This window comes from Sus scrofa, chromosome 6 (assembly GCF_054392235.1).
Source record: "Sus scrofa isolate SSC_HxYL_T2T_F1_AM1 chromosome 6, Sscrofa_HxYL_maternal_Yorkshire_Landrace_v2.0, whole genome shotgun sequence".
NCBI lineage: Eukaryota > Metazoa > Chordata > Mammalia > Artiodactyla > Suidae > Sus > Sus scrofa.
Window position 1 is genome coordinate 130,384,423 of NC_139388.1, and position 25,501 is coordinate 130,409,923.

General features: G+C 35.0%; 1 protein-coding gene across 1 annotated transcript in view; it reads left to right on the forward strand.

The window, feature by feature from the left end:
• Positions 1-25,501, forward strand: part of PIK3C3 (phosphatidylinositol 3-kinase catalytic subunit type 3) — a 147,432-nt gene that overhangs the window by 1,388 nt on the left and 120,543 nt on the right. Inside the window, 3 exon segments of the mRNA NM_001012956.2 lie at positions 1,705-1,893; positions 6,826-6,969; positions 14,543-14,672. Of these exon segments, the coding sequence (NP_001012974.1) occupies positions 1,705-1,893; positions 6,826-6,969; positions 14,543-14,672 (463 nt within the window).

Genomic DNA, 25,501 nt, shown 5'->3' on the forward strand with positions numbered 1-25,501 from the left:
TCTTATAGCTTCTGAGAGTGGTTTTGGGGAGGGCAGGAGGTATCAGTTTAGAATCATATAATCAGAGAATAGTAAATTTTAACACTTTATTTATTCTCTCCAGGCCTTTTTAATAACAACTTGCACCTTGATGTCTGTTTTCTTAGTGCCGTAATTGAATATCTAACTGTCCAGAAGTCATGGTCACTTTGGATGTCCCAAAGCAATTTAAAAGCAACTTGTCCAAAATTGAGCATATCATTAACCTGCCCTTCTAACTTTAATCTCCTCTCACCCTGTTTTGGTAATTGTTAGCATCATTCATCAAATTGGTTAAGACAGAAAATGAATCATGCAGACGCTTCTCTTTCACCTTCCCTGTTTAATCGTTTGAAAGTTGTCATGAATCTATATGCTCAACATCTCTGATCCATGCCTCCCTTTTAGCCCCACTGCCCTAGCCTTAGTCTCCCTTTTTCCTTTTTAAACTTTCACTGCAAGTCTTCCAACCGATCTTGCTTTTAGCCCCTCTTCATTACATTCTTATACTCCTGTCAAAGTGTCAGACACACAAACAAATTGCTTTCACTTAAGATTGTTCACTTAACAGGTTTTTGAATGTTCATTCATTTTGTGTAAGGCACTGTACCGAATTTGGTGGCTAGTTAGTTTCATTGCCCTCCTAAATTTCATTCTCATCTCTAGCTTCTTCCCCACATGAGCTTCATGCTTTAGCTGTACCAACTTGTAGTTCCCCAGACACATCATCTTGCCTTTTACCTTTGTATGTGCTTTTTTTTTTATTCTAGGATGACTCTCTGCCCCTTTGTCTCTCATCTCGCATATATTGCTCAGGCTCATTTCAGGCATCTATCTAGATTACAAGCCCCTGCCCCCGAGCCATGTTAGGTGCTCCTGAGACTTTTTGATTTATCTTTATGTAGTGGGAAGAACACTGGCTCTGGCTTCCTCTGTCCTGGTTTTTGTTCTCAGCTCTGTTACTTCCTTTGTGATCCTGAATAATAAGCTTGATCTCTAGTTTCTGCTTCATAATTTATAAAATAATAATATGAAAAGCAAAAAAAAAAAAAAAAAAAGTAAGAAAGCGTACATAAAATTCCTGGCACAATAAGTGATGTAATCTTGATGTCCAAGCAGTGTTCAGACCTCTTTTATAATGTTATACATATCTTTTATTACTTAAAACACTGTATTTCTTAAATGATCAGATAATACATCTACATAGTTAAAAAAAAAACTTGAAAGCATACAAAAAGATAATGTAGTTAAAAGTAAGTTTTCTCCCCAGAGCAAGGACTTATTATTTTCTTATAATATTATATTGTTTATCTCATCTTTCATTTCTAGACCTCTATGCCTAGTACAGTAAATGTTGAAAGAGTACAGGAATAAGTGGACAGCTTGAAATTAATAAACTAATGCTTGAAAGCTTGTGATATCTAGAAAGTAAATCCAGGAGTTGGTGACAGGGTTTAAAATTAAGAAGCCTAAAATAGAGAAATAGTTTGATGAAGATAGGACTTATTTTAGGTATATTGGGATTTTAAGAGACCTTCAGTAAATGAAAAAGTGACTTTAATTTCATCTGTAGGAAAATGTTCATGTAGCATAAGTTTACTGTAACATAACCATAAGCTCTTCTTACTATTAGTTGTGTATGTTCTTAAAAAATGTGCCTAAACATTATTATTTTTATGCTTACAGAGGAAGTTTGGAAGGGAAGAGAGAACAAAAGAGTTATAAAGCCGTTCTAGAAGACCCAATGTTGAAGTTTTCAGGACTATACCAAGAAACATGTTCTGACCTCTATGTCACTTGCCAAGTTTTTGCAGAAGGAAAGCCTCTGGCCTTGCCAGTAAGAACTTCGTATAAGGCATTTAGCACAAGATGGAAGTAAGTTGTTTTCTTGCACATGAGGGGTTCAGGACTTTCTGTTTTCCTTTTTCTTTATGGATGTTGAAAGTATTATTTGGTAGGGATTACAGAGGAATTTTTTTTTTTTTTTTTTTATGGTTGTACTCACAGCAAATGGAAGTGCCCAGGCCAGGGATTGAATCTGAGCCACAGCTGCTACAGGTGTGGCAACTCCAGATCCTTTAACCTGTTGGGCTGGGTCAGGGATGGAACCCATACCTCCACAGCAACTTGAGCCACTGCATTTGAATTCTTAACCCACTGTACCTTAGCAGGAACTCCAAAGGATTACAGAGGAATTTTTAAAAATTCTTTGTTTAATGCCTGTAAGCATTGATCAAGTAGTTTAAAGCCGGAGCCTATTCAAATAGAATAAAGTGTTGTACATAGAAGTTTTATAATTGCAATGAGGTGGAATTTGTTTTTATTGAATATACTGACATTTTTAGAAGAACTTGACTGATGGACAAAATGACCCAAACCACATCTTTAAATTTTCTACCATTCTGTGCCCTTGAAACACAGAAATACTTCTGGATAGTCGGTAATCTTGTCTAAGCTGATGTGTGGCGGGAGCTCAGTTCTTTAGAGCGATATCTGTTGACCTTCTGGTTACCTTAATTGTAAAACTTTTTTTCTCTCTTCTTTTGTTAAGTTCTTGATTTATTGAGCATGGCACATTAGCAAACCACTGTTGGGACTCGAGGTAAATGTAATGAACACAAAGTTCTTATTTTTCGGAGTAGCATTGTGGGTCTTCTAATATCTTTTGATACTTCTTATTTGATAGATCATGTGGTACAGTTTTAATGTTTGATCCATGAGTATTATTCAGTAGCCTGGTAGGCTTGGTACAGGATACACAAGTTGTATGCCTCTCAAGGAAGGAAATTATGTCTGCAGTTTTCATGGAAGACAGGGTGTGGCCACATGGACTCCCAGGCTGTGCTTTTGAGGTTACAACCTTTTGTTTACCAGGTGTAGCCCAGCTGACTGGGAAAAAGTTTTGCAATGAGATCAGAAGCCTCTGGTGATCTGCCTACATTGACACCAAATATTTTAATGGTGTAGTTTCTTTAGTAGTTTTTTCTGTGGTTAGGTAAACACACAGGAATATATATATATGTATGTATGCTTGTTCTGAAAAATTTCAAACCTGTAAAAGTAGAATAATATAAATGAACTTCCAGGGCCTCAATACCTAGTTTTAATAATTACTAACTCAAGGCAAATCATCTTGTGTCATCTATACCTACTGTTATTTTGAAGCAAATTCCAAATAGTGTATCATCTTTACTGAAATATTTCTGTATCTCTTTAACACAGCTACAGTATCATCATTACCTAAAACAACCCACCAAAACTCCTCAGTTGTATCAGAGGTTCTTAAACTGGAATTAAGAAATCTACGAAGTCCTGAAATTGCATGTAGATGTTTCTATCTTGTCCATTTTTACAGGGATAGAGCTCAAAGTTTTTATTAAACTTTTTGAGGTGGTTTGTGCCCCCTCCAATAAAAAAGTTTTAGAACCATAGATTTAGGTCAGAAAGTCAGCATTTATGGTGAATTCCACTTTTTTTGCAGGAAATTTGTTCCATGCCTTGGCAATAAAGGAAATTAAAGCAAAAGAAAATTCCGAATTATAAGGAGATTGACATCTTTCTCCTCTTCTTCTCATTTACCAACTCCACTCTAAATTGTTTATGTATTATGTATTTTCAAATATATAAACACTTTCATATTTGCTGTCTCAAAGTTTGAGGTTTTAATTTATATTTTTAAAATTGTGAAAGTAATAAAATACTCAAATAATTAGAATGGCTTTTTTAAAATTATGTAGAATATAGATTGAGAAAATAACCTCATATTGAGCAAATAATATGAGGATAGGCTTTTGTCTTTGAAATATACTCTTTGGGCTTAGGGGAAACATTTTCAGATTTTGTACATTCTGCTCTTTAGTTTTTAAGAGTTGAATTTTTAACCAAATCATCAAAACAAAACTTGGATTCCTAAAATAAATAAGGTCAGGAATTCCCTGGTGGCTCAGCAGGTTAAGGACTGGGCATTGTCACTGCTATGGCATGGGTTTGATCCCTGACCTGGGAACTTCTACATGCCACAGGCACAGCCAAATCAATACATAAATAAATAAATAAGGGCAAACTTCATACAGCCATTATTTTCTATATGCACTTACTTAAAAGAAGATTCTATAAACTGTGGAGAAAATAAATTATACTGTGAAAGATCTCTTGCTATCTAAATTTTGCATTTCCTTAGTTTAGAAAGTACTTTTGGGTAGTATGATATTCCAAATTATCTAAATCTGATTTTTGAGGGTTTTTTTTTTTTTTGCTATTTTTTTTAGAGCCGCACTTGCTGCAAATGAAAGTTCCCAGGCTTGGGGTCGAATTGGAGCTGCATCTGTTGGCTTATGCCACTGCAAGGCAGGATCCAAGCTGCATCTGCAACCTACACCAGAGCTCACGGCAATGCTGGGTCCTTAACCCACTGTGCAAGGATAGGGATCGAATTTGCATCCTCGTGGATAGTAGTTGGGTTTATAACCTGCTGAGCCACAACAGGAACACTCAGATTTCTGAGTTTCTGATAGTGAGTTTTGAAAGTTTGAATAATGAGGAACTTATTCAAAATCATCTAAGTGTATTCTTTCATATCCTGTTCTATTCTGTCCTATCGTAAGAGAGCCCATGGTGAGGGAACCTGTGCTTGCTTTAGCCTGTGTTAGCTAATCTCTGTAGTTTGTTCATTGTTAAGCAGTGTAAGGTGACACTGCTTGGTATTTATCTTTTCAGTGTGGCCTACCATGTGGATAGTAATTAAATAAAATTCATTAAGTTCCTCAAGCTTATCTGTAGTGGAGAATGGCTTTTTAAAACTTTTTTTTAAGAACTTCATAGAAGAAATGGATTTAATGACGTTTAGATTCTCCTTTAAATTGTTAGCCATCTCTAATTTTCCTGTAGGTCATTGAATTTATGTGGTGGGTGTAAATATTTGGTTCTTGAAATTTTTGAAAATTTTATTCAATTTCTAACTGATGCAGGTGTATTTGACCCAGACTGGGATATACACTTTGAGAATAATTTTGAGCAAACAGAATAATTTCAAGTAAACAGAAACAATTCTGTTTGTCTGCTGGGTATTAATTTGTGTGCTGTTTGTACAGTTTTCTTCTGGGATTTTAAAAGCCATCTGTTGTTTAAGGAAGTTGAAACAATCAGATAAATGCAGGGTGAAGTTTGAGTGCAGAAGAAAATTTGTAGAGAATAAAAACAATAAGAGAGCTATGCTGTCATATTACTGTTATTAAAAACTGCTATTCCTTAGTGAAGTCGCTTATACAAATGTGCTTTGAAAGCGTTTTAAAACCAATAGCTAAGCATTCATTATTAGTATCAATGAAATAACTTGAGTAACCAAAAAAAAACTCATGTAAAAAATTGTGTTATGTCTGTCCAGAGCTTCTTCATGTTACAAAGATTTTTGTAGTTTTTTTCTACTTTGTTGAGGTGCTTAACTCTTGGACATTATAGGACTGTATTATACTCAGTAGCCTTTTGAGTATAATATGAGTAATTCTTATTTTTTTATTTTCTTGATAAATAACTGTTCTAGAGAATGCTTATCAAAAAAAAGAGCATAATTTGGTTCAAAACAAGTTTGATTTTAACAGGTTTAAGTGTTTCCCAGATTTTTATTGCCATTATCATACTCCTGTGTCTTAGTGATACTTTTTTTTTAATTGAATTATAGTTCATTTACAATATTGTGTTAGTTTCAGGTGTATAGCAAAGTGATTCTGTTATACATATATATGTCTGTATCTATACATGTCTCTCTCTCTATATATATATATATATGTATTCTTTTTTTTTCTTTCTCTGCTGTACCTGCAGCATATGTAAGTTCCCAGGCCAGGGATTAAATCCAGCTGGAGCTGTAGCAATGCCAGTTCCTTAACCCACTGTGCTAGGCTAGGGATCAAACCTGCCCTTCTGCACTGACCTGGGCAGCTGCAGTCATATCCTTAACCCTCTGTGCCATAGTGGGAACTCCTATATTCCTTTTTAAGAAATTATTTTCCATTATAGTTAATTATAAGATTTTGAATACAGTTCCCTGTTATATACAGTAAATCCTTATTGTTTGAATTTCTTGATTGAAGGATTTACCAGTACTATTTTTCATGAGCTTTGTTTTTCATAAATTTTGTTTATATGTTCTGTAGGCATACCTCAGAAATATTGCAGGTTTGGTTCTAGATCACCACAATAAAGCAAATATTTCATAAAGCAAGTCAAAATTTTGTTTTCCAATGCATATTCAAGTTATATTTATACTCACTATAGTCTGTTAAGTGTGCAATAGCATTACTTTTAAAAGCACAATGTTCATACCTTAATTAAAAATTACTTTATTGCTAAAAAATCCTATCATCTGAGCCTTCAGCAAGTCATAGCAGTAACATCAAAGATTATGGAAAACAGATCACCATGACAAATATAATAATAAAGAAAAAGTCTGAAATATTTTAAGAATTACCAGAATGTGGCACAGAGATCTGACATGAGCAAATGCTATTGGAAAAATGGTGCTGATCACTTGCTAGATGCAAGGTTGCCATAAACCTCAATTTGTAACATTGCAAGCCTGATAAAGTGAAGTGAAATAAAATAAGGTATGCTGAATTTGAAATTGAAGTTGCCTAGAGCAAAATTGAGGTAAGTGTTACATTATTTTTTGTACTATTAATTTAATCTTTGGGACATCTCCTTTGGCCAAACCTTCTGTGTAGTTTGTTAATTTAAAAGAGAGTTATATACGTATGTTTATGTTGACCTTATTTCCTTAGATTTAGGTTTATGTTATCTTTATTTCCATAGCTGGAATGAATGGCTGAAACTGCCTGTGAAATACCCTGACCTGCCCAGGAATGCCCAAGTGGCCCTGACTATATGGGATGTCTATGGACCAGGAAAGGCAGTGCCTGTGGGTGGAACAACAGTTTCATTGTTTGGAAAATACGGGTAAACATTCTATTCTCCTATGGGAATATTTGTAGCTTGCTTGCTCTTTTCTTTTTGTCTTTAATAGTTTATGCCTGGTCTGGTTCTCTATGCTAGGAAGTAAAACATATTTGGTACATATAATTCTTTAGTTCTTGAGACTTAATTTGGTACATATTGGTAATGAGATTTCTAGTAGGAAATAGTTACTGGAAACTAGATCTTTATTTTTAGGGAAAAAAAGACTAGCATATTTTTTTTGTTTTGCTGCTTTGTCGTAATAGTGACAGAAAGGACAACAAACAAGCATAAAGAGCACTACTTTGCTGTAATGGTAATGATTATAATAGAAAAGTTAATTCTGTTTTTAAAAATCTACAGATATTAGAAGTTTATTCTAAAAAAAAAAGTCCTGAAGACTTTTTTCTCTGGCCCTTTTAAACAGAGAGATCAGTCTTCATCTTAAGAAATTTGTTGATATTCTATTCTTTCTATGTTTATTAATTGTAATATTTCTCTAAAGAGCTTGGTCTTTTACCCTGTATTGAATTACCTTGGTATACAGTTCATATAGAAAAGGCAGATAAATGTGGAACTTTTTTCTCCTTTAACAATTTTAAGAATGAGTTGATGATGCCTTGGTAATTTGCAAAGGTTTTTTTTTTTTTTTTTTTTAAGTTTTATCATGAACGTTTAGGAAGTTTTATAATATTTCAATCCATTGCTGTTTTTATTCTTTATAATTCTCAAAAACTCCTGTTTTTGGCCATTAGGAGTGCCTTCAAGTTAATCCCAGATTTTTTACTTTTTTTCTTTTCCTGGCCTTGACTGTGGAATGTGGAGGTTCCCAGGCCAGGGCCTGAACCCACACCACAGCCGTGACTCAAGCCACAGCAATGACAGCAACCTGCTGTGCCACCAGGGAACTCCCAATCCCATGTACCTTTGACAGTATACTCCAGTAGTTATGGGTAGTGTCTTTACTTTCTGATAGACAAACTATTCCAGGCTCATTAGGCATTTTTCTGCCCTAGACATGGAATCTCAGAAGTTGTAGTTCCTTTCAGTATGAAATGGTAGAGAACATAATCTAGGTATTATCGAACTTCTTAATTTTTGCCCATTTTTAAATTGAAAAATATTATCTCTAAAACTAATTTTTGCATTAGATGAATGAAGATTTTGACATTTTCCTTTACTGTTTGTGGATACATTTCTGTGAACTGCTCTTTGATATCCTTTGCCCATTAAAACAATTAGATATAATTCACATGCCATAAAATTCTTTGCTTTTTTTTTTAAGTTGTCATTTTCTTTTCTTTTTCTTTTTTTAGGGCCGAACTCATGGCATATGGAAGTTCCTAAGCTAGGGTTCGAATCCTAGCTACAGCTGCTGTCCTATACACTGCCATAGGAACGCCAGATCCAAGCTGCGTCTGTGACCTACACCACAGCTCACGACAATACCAGATCCTTAACCCATTGAGTGGGGCCAGGGATCGAACCCTCATCCTCATGGATACTAGTCAGGTTCATTACCACTGAGCCAAAATGGGAGCTCCCTCAATTTTCTTATTAATGTGATAAGGGGTCTTTGTAGATTGATGAAATTAACCCATTGTGTGTAACATATTACAAATATAGTTTTTCCTGTTTGACATTTTCCTTTGAGTTATGATATATTCATTAACTTGCTTCTTTACTTGAAATTCATGGGTCTTAAATTATGATGTTGAATTTATCAGTTCTTTAGAAACTGCTGGTAGTTAGGAAGGCAGGTTATAAAACTAAATTGATTGCCTGGCTCTTTTGCTTATATATGTTAACTGGGGCAAGTTATTTAATCTCTTTATGCCTCAGTTTCCTTATCTGTAAAAATGAAATAATTGTATTTACCTCACAGAGGAATTTTTGATGAAAATTTACTAAAGGCATTTAATGAGCTTGGTAAATAGTAGGTATCATTATTTCTGAACTATTCTTACTAGTTTTGGATACTATTAATTATGAAATGTTTTAATATTAGAGGGGGGTTGTCTTCCTTATTAGTATTCCTTTTAGAATTTCTCTGGATATTCTCTATGTTTTATCCAATAGATTTTAACATTTCCCCAGTTTGAAAAAAGGTCATTAAAAAAAGCTCATTGTTATTTTGTTGGGAAGCTATTGAAATATACATGTGAGTTACAGAGAGAATTGAGACCCTTATACTAATGAATTTTGCTATTCAGTATGTCTCAAAAGCTTCAACTCGTGAATAAAATCTAGATGTAATTCCATTTAGAATAGCTTGATTAGGTATTTTAGTTTAAAAAGATATTTATTATTGAACTTCATGCAGGAACAATAATTTAGATATATCTGAAGCATTGTGTCTTCCAGTTTTAAGCATGATTTTTGACAAAATGTCATGTTACAGTAGAATGGACATTACAAAATCAGTATTGTTCCTTTTCTGGAGTGTTTTTTCCTTTTTCCTTTCTCTACCATGGTAGAATTTGCTTGCCATAGAGGAAAAAAAGTACTGCAACTATTATACTTACTATAGTCTTAGTGGTTAAATGTTCTTGAGGAACAGCCAGATAGATCTCTTGAGTTTTCCTCCTGGCCTCTTCATAAATAGTTTACCTTTAGAAATATCAGTGGGAGGTTCCCTCATGAAAACATCTCTTTTAGCACTCATATACATTTTAGTTGACCTTAGGATATAGTTTCAATAGATACTCTAGACTCTAGGTGTGAAGCAATAGTTCATTTCCACAGAAATACAGTGAAATAACCTGTTTAACACCAAATACAGTCTGAGATTGACATTTGTGACACTGTTATACCTGACTTTTGCTGAGTTTTTAAAAAGAACATTAAATCGATAGTAATCAATGTGTGTCTAAGAATCATCTGGTAAACTCACTAGACAAACACCCTTCGGCATTCCTACTGATTCACTAAGTCTGGTGGGGACCAAGCATCAATATTTTTAATAAGCTTCCGAGAGATTCAGTGGAAGGTTGCCTATGGACCACATTTTGAGAAAAAACACATTAACCTTTTCATAGTAGTCTCTTTATGTGACTTATACATGTGATTGTTTTCAAAATTTCTTCCTTTATTCTATCCCCTGGTGCTCACTTTATTTGTATTTCTTTTTTTTTTTTTGGCTTTTTGCCATTTCTTGGGCGTCTTCCCACGGCATATGGAGGTTCCCTGGCTAGGGGTCGAATTGTAGCTGTAGCTGCCAGCCTACGCCAGAGCCACAGCAACGCAGGATCCGAGCCGCGTCTGTGACCTACACCACAGCTCACGGCAACGCTGGATCGTTAACCCACTGAGCAAGGGCAGGGATCGAACCCGCAACCTCACGGTTCCTAGTCGGATTCGTTAACCACTGCGCCACAATGGGAACTCCTGTATTTCTATGTATATACCAGTAAAGAAAAATTTCTTTATTTTCCATCGAAACCATGTTGAAAATGTGCTTGAAAGTACTGTTCTGCTTTAGGAAGTGATCAAACCCCAGTGATTTCAGTAAAGGTAGTAGTAGCAATAAGTTTTAGTTAAACTTCAGTTACTTTTGCTGTTAGTAAGTAAATTAAGACTTTGAATCTTGGAGAGCCATCTGTTATCTCTTTAACTCTAACCTGAAAAATAGTTCATGCTATTCTTCCATGTCCTGAACACATCAACTCTCAGATACAAATGAAACATATTTAACTGATTCTTATGAAATTACCTTGCTTAGACCAAGGTTTCTCAAATATGAGTCATTAGCTTACTACCTTCAGAATTCCTGCATGTCTCTACTAATTATATACTTTTTTCAACTTAATATTTTTATTAAACCAGCTCACTTTCTTTAAACTTCCATTTAGTTTAAAGCAAAAACTTAGTATCTCTGCTGTATATGGAAAATACATTAAACATTGGTGGCTGATGATAAAAATACGTACAATGATAATAACTACATAATTAAAGTTCTTAAATTGAAACAAACAAAAAACCCCTAATGAAATACAAAGGATAGTAAATCTATTTGATTTCTGAAATATACATACAATATCTGCAAAAAAAAAAAAAAGTCCTTTAATTAGCATGGTTCTGTTTGTGTCTAGTCAGATATAAGGGTCTACTTAGCTCACTGTCAGCTAAATTTAAAAATAAGGTTTTACATCAACATTTTCTTTGCTAAGCAGTCCAACTGCTATATGATTGTGGGACTGTTAGCCAAAAGATAACATTAGATTTTAATACTTTGCACAGAGGTAAAGGAATGCAAAAAAGATAGATCACTCACTCTTCCTTTTAGGCTGAGGCTTGTAGTAGCCTTCACCTCAGGAAAAAGAAATCTGAAAAGCCCTGTGAAATTAAAAAACTCCATTTTCTCTCTATGTCCTGGGGCCTTTCCTTGAAGGGAAACTGGGTTGCAGTAGGCATAAGCCCAACCATTCCTTCACAGGATACTGGGCTTCCTTTGCATCTCTGGCTTGTGGAAGGATATGATATTCAGTACAAACACCCACTTGTACTGCTGGGTCAAAGCTGCTTCTTTGTATGGTGTTACATTCAGGGAGAGAGAGTAATGTGCATCTTCTGGGTACCCTTAGCAGGAGATCTGTGCACATTGTTTTCTACCTACCATTAAAAATTATGTCATGTGCTACTGCAGTTTTCATGACTTGGGGAAATAGTGCTTTTGACCTTTATTTTGTCACATGTTTCTTAGGCAATGACATAATTGCAGTTGTACCTCACCTTGTTCCTTAAATAGTCCTGGTATGGACTTAGTAGTTTTTTAAAAGTGGTCCTCATGGTGTCTAATAGTTATTATAATAGTATTCTAGTACTATAGTATGAAGAATCCTGTGACTGCTGACTCTTGCTATTTGCTAATATCTATTTTGTATACCTGATTCAGTGTGAAGCAGTCCTCTTTGGAAAATAGTATAATTAATAACTGAAAGACAGGTCTGTTTGGATATGGCTAGAATAACTAATTGTCCTCAATTTGTAAGTCTAGCTTATGAGATCCCAAGTAGCTAAAGAATGGATTGATCATTAGGGTTGAATTAGTAAAGGATCATAGGCAAGCTGCAGATTTCTCTTGCAGATGTTTTTTCCAAATGTGGATTCCGAAGTCAGGGCAGTTGCTGCTGTTGTGGTGACGTAGCCATGGGAACTGGATCATCAACAGCAGATGTTTCTGGGGCCTCTGCTGGTGTCAGAGGGAGAGCCTGCTATACTATTTTGTCTTGCCTGTTTAACTTAATTTCTCAAATGGACTTGATGCTCTGAGCATCTTCTGGCTTGCCACCCGGAGGCTGTGTAACTTTCTGCAAAGGTTCCATTAGTGTCAAAAGAAAGTAATGTGTTCACTTGATCTTTTGAGTCATTTGGCATCATCCTTGCCCTCCATGTCCTCTGTCTTTAAATCTCCCCCATCCATCCCAAAGCACCTAAATCATTTAGTAAACTGACTTCCTGCCAAATGTACTTACTTTTGATTTAGTTAAGTTCAGCCAAACTGTTCACTTGGGGATAAAGAAGTGGAGAGAAGGAAAGGAGGCTTTCTGCTATTTCTGAAGATTCATTTAAGGATATTCATTGAAAGTGGTATTAATACCTTACTGTACCCAGTTTCTTAGAGATTAAGCAGGTCTGCTTGATGTTGAATCTGTATCTCAGTTGAAAGGGAAAGAAAATGAAATTTATAAAAGCTTTTTTAAATATAACTTTTTAAAAAATCTTTAATATGACAGATAAATATTAAGCATTTTGATTGTTCACAACCAGTCAGTACATTTTGTACTGTGCCTATAAGGTAAAATTTGCTGGATATTACTTGTTTATTGCCAACCTCACAGACCTTAACACATATGATCCTTAGTCTTATAGTGCTCATGAGCTTGTAGCTCTCTTTCATAGTTCCCAATATGAATGTTTACAGCATTATTACTTAACATATGTTATATAATATTCAGGGAAAATCCTCTTTATTACCTCAGGAAAATCTGCTAAGAAATTTTCCATTAATTAGACCATAATGATAATGGTTTAAAACTTTATGTAGACCTTTTACAGTTAAGTATAGTGTTTTTTAAGATGAGAAAAATGTACCAATTTATCCAAAATGTACCTAACTTAAAAAAGTTATTTAATGTGGGACTATTCAAGATGCTTTGAACTGGCCTAATCACCTGCACACACTTTTAGTCTTATTCCTTCCATTGCAACTGACATCTTGTCCTTTCAGCTTTGGGAGGATGCTGTTTGAGTAGACTTGATATTTATTTATTTTTGTCTTTTTGTCTTTTTAGCACTGCACCTGTGGCATATGAAGGGTCCCAGGCTAGGGGTCCAGTTGGAGCTATAGCCACTGGCCTACGCCAGAGCTAGAGCAACACGGAATCTGAGCCATGTCTGTGATGTACACCACAGCTCATGGCCACGCCGGATCCTGAACCCACTGAACGAGGCCAGGGATCAAACCTGCATCCTCATGGATACTAGTTGGGTTTGTTTACCGCTAAGCCATGATGGGAACTCCTTGATGTTGTTTGAAAGGCCTTGTTAACACTTTAAAAACCGAGAACAAACTAACAAAAGATCATCTTTAATCCCCTTCAAAAAGATGAAACTGAGAAATTTGATAGCATATTTTAAAAATATAGTCGTCTAAAGCTCCTTTATGAGTTTATTTAACCTTTACTCTGGATCTTCTTGGTAGCTTTTTGACGGGAATGGAATCATGGCAATTAAGGTTCATGTAGTCTTTCACTTTTGAGCAGAATCACTTAGCTCAGGTTGAATTCTGATCATATTACATTTCTGATTTGTAGACATGCAAATTTTTTCTGATTGAATCCACTATTATGTTCCTTTTTAGACATGCCCTCTCTTATGGAAAAGAAGATAGAAAAATAAACCTGTACCCAAGTGAAAAGGAAAATAATAGCTAACATTTATTGAATACTTGTAATGTGGCAGGCACTATTCTAAGTACATTTTACTTGTACTAGTTTATTTAATTTTTCTAACAACTCTATAAGAGTTATTCTTTATAATCTCATTTTATAGATGAGGAAACTGAGGCACAAGAGAAGTTAAGTAGTTTACCAAAAGTTTTGTAGGTAATAGATGACACAGCTGAGATCCAAACTCCAGCAGTTTAACTCTACCATTTATTATGCTGAGTTGTTACTTAAAGTAGAAAGGTATATAATTATGAAAATTTTGGTGTCAGTTATTGTAAATGTGACATTCTCTCATTGGGTAGAGATTTGGCTTTTATTTTTAAGATCTCCACTGAAGTGCTCAAGTGTATATGGTCTATCACTGATCTTTCTCTCTATCCACTCTACCTTTAGAATCTGTGTAATAGTTCTGACTGCTTGGAAGAGAAAAGAATGACATGTGAAAAACAGTTTTTCATGGATTTTAGTTTCTTGGTTAAAAATTGCTTCACAGCCCATTGGAGACTTAAATCTTGGCAAGAGAGTAATGGATTTCCTTGAGTAGAATTCTCTGTTCAGATATCTAAAATTTCCTTTAATGAACTACATTAATTTAATTCTGCCCTGAACATTCTTTCTTTGCCTAGCATGTTTCGCCAAGGGATGCATGACTTGAAAGTCTGGCCTAATGTGGAAGCAGACGGATCAGAACCCACAAAAACTCCTGGCAGAACAAGCAGTACTCTCTCAGAAGATCAGATGAGCCGTCTTGCCAAGGTAAAAAAAGAAACTATTGGATCAGGTGAAAAGCTCTGAATGATATGTGTTGTATTAGAAGTTGACATTATGAATTCTATCAGATTACTTTTTAATTTAAATTTAACTTTTTAATAATTTTATTGAAGTATAATTCACCTACCATAAAGTTTACCCTTGAAAAAAATGTACAGTTCTTTGTGGGGTTTTTTTGTTTTTTTGTTTTTTCCCTTGTTAGGGCCAAACCTGCAGCATATTGGAGTTCCCAGGTTAGGGGTCAAATTGGAGCTGTAGCTGCTGGCTTATGCCACAGCAACGTGGGCTCTGAACCATGTCTGTGACCTGCCCCACATCTCATGGCAATGCCAAATCCTTAACCCACTGAGCAAGTCCACGGATTGAACTTTGCATCCTCATGGATACTGGTCGGGTTCCTTACCACTGAGCCACAACGGGAGCTCCTGGAGAAAGTTTTGATGCCAAGTATTTTACAACTTGTTGCCTCAACCTACATAGGAAGAAATCTTAATTATAAAGAATAACTACTTGGATTGACTAGACTTTGTGCTTCAACATATATTTGTTTTGTCATCTGTTCTTTGTGTGTTTTTTTTTTTTTTTGTATTGCTTTTTTATGGAAAAATAATATCATAACTTCATTTTTATCCAAATGACTATTGCCAGCTTTAATTTTCAGTTTAGCTACTCATTCTAAGATTTGTTTATAATCTTACATGTGATATTGGAAAACTAAAGCTTTTCATGTCTAGCTTCTCTTTAATTTATCTTAGTGATAAACTTTCACTGGAACTACCCTCTGTGACTTTTATAAACCTCAAATAAATAGAAGTTTTATCAGAATCAGCTCGTTTATAGGCTGCTGTTCTTGTGAAGCTTACATCTTAAATGTAGGAAAATCTTAAATTTTTTTTTAAGAACAGCATTCATTTTGAGAATGAATATTATGATTCATACAATAATGAAATTCTAAATTTGAGGGGGAATAGGCAGAATCAAGAAATATAAAGCTGTATAGTTGTGCAATTGATCCACTTTGGTTCTCTTGTATTAAACAAATTATTTAGGCTTCTATTCACATGTTTCTGATCCCCCCCCCCTTTTTTTTTTTTTTTTTTTTTTTTTTTTTTTTTTTTTTTTTTTTTTTTGTCTTTTTGATATTTCTTTGGGCCGCTCCTGCGGCATATGGAGGTTCCCAGGCTAGGGGTCCAATCGGAGCTGTAGCTGCCAGCCTACACCGGAGCCACAGCAACGTGGGATCCGAGCCGCGTCTGCAACCTACACCACAGCTCACGGCAACGCCGGATCATTAACCCACTGAGCAAGCGCAGGGATCGAACCCGCAACCTCATGGTTCCTAGTCGGATTCGTTAACCACTGCGCCACGACGGGAACTCCCCCTTTTTTTTTTGATGCAAGGTTCAAAAATAAATCTTGTAACACCTGATTGACATTTGTCCAAAAGCAGTATATGCAGCATTGGAATTTGTTTGAACTGGACTTTTTAATGCAGCATAATGTTATAGATAGATTTCTCATTTTTATCTTTTGAATTTTATGGTAGGAGAAAAAGAAGTTACTTGAAATGATTATCTTTATTATGGTTGCAACAATAGCCCCTAAGGAGTTGTAAGGGTTCATATTTATTCATTTGATTACCAGTGTACTTTTGCAACTTTAGAACTAGTGACTAAGCATATACAGAGTTAAATGATGAAGAAGCCTTCTTAACATTTTTGTTAATTTGGTAACACTCATGAATCAGTCTAAATTCTTTATGTTGGAGAGGATGGCAAGTTGGGACCTACTTTTTCAAGAGATCATTATTAAACTTTATTTGATGACTGTATTGCCCAGAGTGGCTAACCGTTTTCAAGTGAGTTTTTATGCATTTGTTTCTAAATCTTTAAAACGAGGATAAAAATTAATGTCTTTCTGATACAAATTGGAGATGAACTCCTTTCAAAGTTCTTTGTCCCTAATAGAATTCTACTTTTTGCTTCTGAGTGCAGTGGAGACTTAAGAGCTTGCTGTGCATTAGTGTTTAACTCATGTTCCCCAGAGACTAAATAGAAACAGTAATTTTTTTAACAGGAAAAAGGCATCATATTTGTAGTGTTTTTAAAGGAATTGCTCTCCCTTTGGAGGAAGCTTTTTAAATTTTTGGGCACTTGGGCTAAGATATTTCATTCTTCTCTATACAGCAGTTGGTCATGCTTTTTGAGTTTTCAGAATCTGTTATATCCTTGCTGCTATTGAAGATTGAATGTGTTTTATAAATTCTTTGGCTTGAAGAAATTGGAAACTTGGGCACTTGGAAGCACTTTTCAGTGGGAAGAGCACTATAGTAAGAAGGAGAGATTTGGCCATTCCATAAATTCTGGGAAAATAATTTCTAAGCCTGTAAAACAAGAAATTTAGAATGGATGAGTTCTGAGGTCCTGTGTGCCTGTTCATATTCTATGATTCTACCAGTACTGAAATAGCAAATAATAGGCTTTTTTTTTTTTTTTTTTTTTTTTTTTTTTGTCTTTTTGCTATTTCTTGGGCCACTCCCGCGGCATATGGAGGTTCCCAGGCTAGGGGTCGAATCGGAGCTGTAGCCACTGGCCTACGCCAGAGCCACAGCAACATGGGATCCGAGCTGCGTCTGCAACCTACACCACAGCTCACAGCAACGCCCGATCGTTAACCCACTGAGCAAGGGCAGGGACCGAACCCGCAACCTCATGGTTCCTAGTCGGATTCGTTAACCACTGCTCTACGACGGGAACTCCGCATTTTTTAAATTACATGGATTTTATTGTAGTTACCACCTTAGTGAAAATAAAATGTTCAGTCATCAGTGGGCAATTGTGATTCTGTTATTCATGTCATTCCTTTTCTTCTGTAGTAGGTATGTTTAGAGTAAAGCATTTTCAGGACTTCCCTAATGAGAGTGATCTGATTATGCTCTTAGATTTTGTTTTTTGTTTTCGTTGTTGTTCTTATTTGATTAGTGCTTGCCTCATTAGTTATACTTTTCATACTGGCTACCTGAGTATTTCACTTGCCTTATACCAGAAAAAGTATAATTTTCTATTTTTTTTTTATGGTCTGAACTTCTAAACTTACCAGGGAGAGTATGTTTTGACACTTGATATGTTCTGAATTTAAAATTATACTTTGGTATTAGTTTTGTTCTTAAAATTGTGCCACAGTAGCTCTCTATTTCCCTTCTTCTCTCCTCCTGTTTTTTTCTGGTTCCATATTTAAAGGTGTGTTCAGTTAGATTGTCATTCTTTTTCTCAAGATATTTTGAAATGGTCTTTGGTACAATATACGTTTAAAATCTGGTAAAATCTGGTAAGGATTGTCTGTGTTCATGTTTCCATTTCCATAAAAGGAATAGATAGTTCTATTTCTCACATAATCATTTTAAGAAAAGAAATGAGCATTCGAATAGAGGAGGTTAAATGGTTAGGACTGAGTGGTTTCTTGTTGCACTTTGATTTTCCAGCCTGTGAATTTACTGTAATTGTTTCTAATTGTTGAGAGGGTGTCTTAAGAGTAAAAAAGGTGTATTTTAATCTTAATTACAAAGTGTAGTTATTATACATTGTACCCAGGAGCCAAAATAAATAGCATAGTGACATTTTCCAAACTATGGTGTGAGAAAGTTTATTCAGTTAAAGAACTGCTTTAGTCTTGGCTGCCTGGAGATAGTGATAATAGTACAAGAGGGAGGCGAAATGAAGATGAACTATTTAAATGGCCTATGAAGAAACTGATGTTAGATAATTATTAAGAACCTCAAACTCAAGATGGACTAAATATTATTATTCTGACTTATCATTCAGCTTTGAAAGTTGAATTATAGCTGCAGTATGAGGAGTTCCCGTCGTGTCTCAGTGGTTAACAAATCCCGTTTGGGAATTATGAGGTTGCAGGTTGAATCCCTGGCCTTGCTCAGTGGGTTAAGGATCCGGCGTTGCCATGAGCTGTGGTGTAGGGCGCAGATGCGGCACAGATCCCGAGTTGCTGTGGCTCTGGCGCAGGCAGGTGGCTACAGCTCCAATTAGACCCCTAGCCTGGGAATCTCCATATGCCGCGGGAGTGGCCCTAGAAAAGGCAAAAAGACAAAAAACAAAACAAAACAACAACAACAACAACAAACTGCAGTATGAATAAGTGAAGTTTAAAAACCTGATTTCTAGGTTTAATATTTTTTTTGGTCAAATCTGAAAAAATGATTTTACATCATTTTGTGAACATATCTAGTTTTCCTTTGAGGAAAAATTGAGTGTGAGAAAAGGAAACAAAACTGAATAGTCTTCAATTTAGTTCTTATTTTTTTAAATTTGCATTTCTTCGGCTTAGTAGGGAACAAGAAGAAAATGAATGTATCAAAATATACTTTTTTCCTTCATCTTACTCATTGTCTTCTTTCCCATCTCTAAATTTCTTTTTTTTCCCCATCTCTAAATTTCTTGAATTAATTTTTATTATTATAGTGTCTTTATGTTTGAATTTCTTTGTGAAAATAATCAAAGGCCAGACCTCTTGGGCGTTTATTACACTTTGTCCATGACCTGGCCTTTAGTGATTGTGAGCCTTACTTGAGCAAATTTGCCTATTGTTCCCATCTGCTCCATTTTTCAGCTTGTCATATTGTAAGCATTTTATGGCTAAGATGCATGTCCACCTGGGGTTTTGGATGTGACTACCAGGCTTTAGTGTTTGATTTATATTCGAACCCATGTCTTTAGACAGGAAAGGTTAGTGCAAAAGCATGCTTCTCCGCTGTCTCCTTTTCATTTTTGCACCTCTGCTTGATGCCTTTGGAATGTGCTTTAGTTTCTGTCAATTTGATTAAGAGGAGGCAAAGAAAAAGTAACAACTAGATGAAAAATGCTTTGTGATGTGTGTGACACAGATAGGTTGGAACTGTTAGGCAGAGTATATAGGTGAGCATTACTACAGAAAAGTAGTGGTAAGATGTGGTGATGTTTCAGGCAGACCCTCAGAGTACCTACATGGTGTCACTCTGGGTCCAGGATCCAGACTTAGATTTATAGCAATAGAAGTGGATTTTTTTTTTTTTTTTTTTTTTTTTTTTTTTTAGTTCATCCAGTAATAGTAAGTATCTTGAAAATAGGTTCATGACAATCAACTCAAAGAGTTATGAATAATCTAGAGCTGTACAGTCTAATAGCTACAATTCACTTGTGGCAATTTTAGTTAAAGTTAAATTCTGTTGCTCTGTTACCATAATCACATTTCAAGTGCTCAAATAGCCACATGTGGCTAGTGGCTACCTTGTAGACAGTGTAGATATGGAATATTTCTGTTTTTGCCAAAAGTTGTATTATATAACACTGGTCTAGCATACCAATTTACTAATTTGTATGAGTAACCATATTATCATTCTGGTAACCATATTACTTGTGTCTGCTACCCAGGACAGTTTATCAAGGCAAGTTGGAAATTAAAGTAGCTTTAGAGGTTGTTAACTTCTTAGTGAGCCATGAAGGAGCCTGAAAGAGCTAGAAAGTTTTGTAATAGTATCTCTCAGTTTGGGAAAACCCTAAAAGGACTTTCTCACCTTACTTTATCTTTCTAGTTGCAGGGTTTCTTGGGTATGCTGGCTACACAGTTTTAAATATTAAGGAATTATCATGATCACAAAATAATCTATTACAATTGAGATTAGAGTAACAGGAAATTTTCTGGTTATATAATTTTGTGAAATAAGATTGAGGCTATTTATTTTAAATTATTTTAAAATAATTTAAAACACTTTCCCTTGAAAGAAAATATTTTACATTGAATGCACTGGATTGAATGGGTACTTGTTTTGAAAAATGAAGTAGAGGGGTTCCCTGAGATTTTTATTTTAAGTATGTGGACAGAGCTGCTTTATCTCCATCATTATCACTTGCTATGTTGAAGGCACACTTCTAAATGTTGAAGATTAAAAGAAGTCTATTATTAGGTTGAGGCTATTATGATTATTGCCATTATGAATAATAATAAGGGTTAGAATAATAACCTTGCATGTATAAAATGCTGTAATAGCTCTAAAACCCTTTAGCATGAACTAAAATGGATATGTGGTTAAAATCATGACTTTGAAAACCATTTCTCATTCAGATTCCAGTTGTGTCTTCTTTAGTGGTAATCTTGAATTAGCTACTTAGCCTTTACTAAGCCATGTATTCCTCATCTGTAAGTAGGAATAATGGTTATATATACTTTTTTGAGTTACTATGAAGGCTAAATATAAATGAGATAAAATATTTAAAGGATTTAACATATTGTGGGGCAATACTGAGCACTACTAAATGTTAGATGTTGGACTCAGTAACAGTAACAACAACTGAAGCCATAACTGTTGTTTGTATAACACTGGTTCATTCATGGCACAGATATGTAATGGGTGCTCACTCACTGTTTACCGAGTTACCAGGCAGCATCCTTTAGCCATACTCGAGGACCTAAGGAATATGCATTGTTTTGTTTCATACTCTCCTATTTTCCAGTCTTAATCTTCTTAATAAGAACAGCCTTCTCTATGCAAGGAAATTCTTCACAATCACTGAATCTTAAATACATGACTGATACTTATCTTTGGAAAGACATCTATGTAAAGGATGACTTTAGGTCTTTGTTCTAAAACCTACTGTTTACTTGAAAAGTTACAATAAATCACTTAATTTGTCTAAACTTCCTTTTTTATGAGGTTAAAGACATTTCATGAGTTAAAAAACAATGTTACAAGTCCAATCACTATTCAAACGACGGCAAATAAGATAAAGTAACAGGTAATATTTATTAGTGCTCAGTATTGTCTCACAATATGTTAAATCCTTTGAATATTTTATCTCAAGGCAGAGCCTTGAGAATAGTCTATTATGTATATTTCAGGCTATAGGCAACCTTCTTTTACAAATATGCAGAGCCAGCTTGACTAAGCACTTGCAGCAGAGCAAAAGATTAGAGCTAGAGGAGTAGATCCAATATGAAGGCAGATTTGTTCTTCTCTGTTACATTACCAATGTGTAAATTAAAAGCAATGGAGGACAGTTACTCTTAAGATTTTTTTCACCCATAGATTTCAAAGGAGTAAGGTTTAGGAGGCAAGGAAACATGAATGTTGAAAAGGATATATATGTTGTTCAAAGAAACAATGTGATAGGAATGTCAGGGTACAGAAACATGTGAGACCACTTTTCTAAGCATAAAAGACAAAAAGAGATAATGATAAAACTGTGGAAACATTTTTGAACCTTGGAGAGGAAATGGCTGATAGTTCTTGGTGTGATCACAAAAAAATGATGCAGTTGATTTATTCAGCATACTTTTTTTTTGGTCAAATTACTGCTTGATTACAGTATAATTTTTCAGAAGCTTAAGGGAAAAAAGACACAGCTACTTTAGGACTAATTATAAACACTGTAGAACAACCAGTTGGTGAAAGAGGAATAACAGGAACTTAGGAAAAAGCTAGAGTTGTCACATATTGGGGATTGAAACTATAGTCAAGGAATGAAATAATGGACCAAGTTATAGGTTGGTCTTAGTTGTTTAAAAAAACAGTTCTCCACAAATTTGGAGAAAGGCAAGACATTTCATCAGTGCAAGAATCTACAAGAGAAAGTCCAAGAGAGACAGTGATTCTCAGATGATTTCAGTTGAACTTAAGAAGGGGTTATGAAAAGAATTGTCTGACATTTGTAAGGAAAAATCCTTAAGGATAATATTATACTCATATTTTTACTCTCCCAGCTGCCTTTCCTCCTTACCTTCATTTATTTTCTTCCTTCCCTCCCACTAAAAGCTTATTGAAGAATTAGTTCTGTGTTAGGGAACCTAATTGAGTTAGTTGACTTTCATCTTTATCAAAGTGCTCTTTGGTGTAGGAGAGTTAACCAGGTAACTTGCCTAAGTGGTAACTGAACTCTAAGACTGGTAAAAAGAGGTAATTAGAAGGCATTCGTTGACTATAGATTCATTCAGTTTTCCCAGTCCTAGCAAGTTAAATGTCTGGATTTTAAAATTATGAATGTATATGTTTAAAATTTTTTGCCTTTATTATAAAACAAAAAAATATGCAGAATAATGCAGTAGACATCTATGTATTCACTGGCAAAACTGGACATATATTAGCATTTTACCTTATTTAACATTTTTTAGAAGAGATTTTAAAAAAATCGCAGATATTTGTAAAGACTTCATTCTTTCATTTCAATTTGCCTTTTTAAAGTTAATGCTACTTTTAGTAAGATTAGATTAACGTATACACACTACTATTTATAAAATTGATAACTAACAGGGACCTACTGTATAGCACAGGGAAATCTACTCAATATTCTATAATAACCTATCTGGGAAAAGAGAGTGGATATATGTATAAACTGATTCGCTTTGCTGTGCACCTAAAACTAATACAATGTTTTAAGTCAGCTATATTCCAATAAAATGTAAAAAAAACAAAAACCCTCAAAACATCAACAAAAAGTTAATGCTATTTTTGAGATTTATCCGTGTTAGTCTGTGTAGTTCAAATGCTTTCATTTAAACTGTGGCATAGTATCCCAGTGTGCAAGCAAGTCAGTTTATTACATATTTTCTCAATAAGCTCATTTTTTTGTTCTATTATTATCAGGGCTGAAATGAATATACTTGTATGTATCTCTTTATGGCCATAAATGAGTTTCTTTAGTGTAGAAATCTAGGAGTAAAATTGTCAGATTTCCAAGATGAAGAGCTACACCTTTTTCTGTTTGGTTTATTTCTAAATTTCATGTAGTTTTTGTTGCTAGTATAAATATCTTTTAAAGATTATATTTTTAGATCATAAAAAGAGAATAATAGGAATTTTAAAATAATAACTAATTTCTGTTTATTAATCTTGTATCTAAAAACATATATGAAATCATCATTTGTGATACTCTATCAAGAGATGATTTCAGCTGAACTTAAGGGCTTAAGAAAGTGCTAGTTTATTTTACAAAAGTTTATATGATGAATATTTGTTGAAACTTACCAAAAAATTTTTGGGAAATCTTTTTTTTTTTTTTTTTTTTTTGTCTTTTTAGGGCCGCCCCACCGCACATGGACTTTCCCAGGCTAGGGGTCCAGTCGGAGCTGTAGCTGCTGGCCTACGCCACAGCCACAGTAACGCGGGATCTGAGCTGCATCTGCTGCCTACACCACAGCTCATGGCAAACCTGGATCCTTGACCCACTGATTGAGGCTAGGGATCCAACCTGTGTCCTCATGGATCCAGTAAACTACAATGGGAACTCCTGGGGGATGCTTTTGACCATATGTTATTTTTCTCTTTAATTTAATGTGCAGGAAATGGTTAACATAACAGTCTTGAAATACCTAATAACGTAATGGATTATACTAATAGATATTAATTGCTTGATTCAGTTTGCTTATTTCCTGCTGAAAATCCTATCTTTATTTACAATTGAAAATTGTCTATAATTTTCCTTTCTTTCAATTTCCTTTTATAGTTTTGCTATCATGTTCATTTGATTTCAGCAGGTTTTGTAGCTCCATCCAGCTTATAAAACCACTTGAGTTTGAAGAAAGGGGAATAATGGGGGAAGAATTACTCTAACCAATATTAAGGCTCACTTTATATAGCTATAGTAGTAAATAATATCTTGTTATTTTTTGCATTTTGATTCCTTGATTTATGTTTTATGTTTTTTCAGTATTTTATTTTGAAGCTTTTTTTTTTTTTTTGTCTATGCCTGTGGCGTGCAGAAGTTCCAGGGTTAGGGATTGAAGCTGCACCACAGCAGTGGCAGTGCTGGATCCTTAACCTACTGTGACACCAGAGAACTCCTAAAATATTTTATTTTCAGTATTACGTTATCTGAATTTCCGGTGTATGTATTCTATTTTTTTTTTTTGTCTTTTTTTTGCCATTTCTTGGGCCGCTCCCGCGGCATATAGAGGTTCCCAGGCTAGGGGTCTAATCGGAGCTGTAGCTGCCAGCCTACGCCAGAGCCACAGCAACACAGGATCCAAGCCGCGTCTGCAACCTACACCACAGCTCAGGGCAACGCCGGATCGTTATCCCACTGAGCAAGGGCAGGGATCGAAACCCGCAACCTCATGGTTCCTAGTCGGATTCGTTAACCACTGCGCCACGACGGGAACTCCTGATGTATATATTCTAGATATTTATTATGATTATTAACTTTAGCTTTTATTGGATTGTAATTTTAGATCACAGGCTCATCTTTTTCAGGGCTTACCTTCGTAAACTGTTGTACATATTTTACTGCTACTTCACATTTTTAGCTTTGTTGTGGGAGGATTTTCAGTTTATCTTAGTCTTTCACATTACTGAAACTGGCAATCAAACCCAATGTTATTTGCTTATCTGCTCTTGATATTATGATGTTAGAGGTACTTAGAGAGAAGACATTGGAAAACAAAGGTTGGCAAATATTTTGATTTTTAAAATGAGATATAAGAAATGGATTTTGTTATAGACTAGGTATCATTCTTGGTTACAAATCCAAGAATACAAATCCAAAACTATAAAAATGATCTTTTGTGTAGATTTATTTTCTTAAGTTGTTTTGTTTGTTTGTTTTTTTGGTTCACATCTGAGACATATGGAAATTCTCAGGCTAGGGGTTGAATTGGAGCTGTAGCTGCCGGCCTATGCCACAGCCACAGTGATGCCAGATCTGAGCCATGCCAGATCTGAGCCATGTCTACGACCTCCACCAGATCCTTTAACTCACTGAGCGAGTCTAGGGATTGAACCCACATCCTCATGGATACTAGTAGGATTCTTAACCCACTAAGCCGTCATGGGA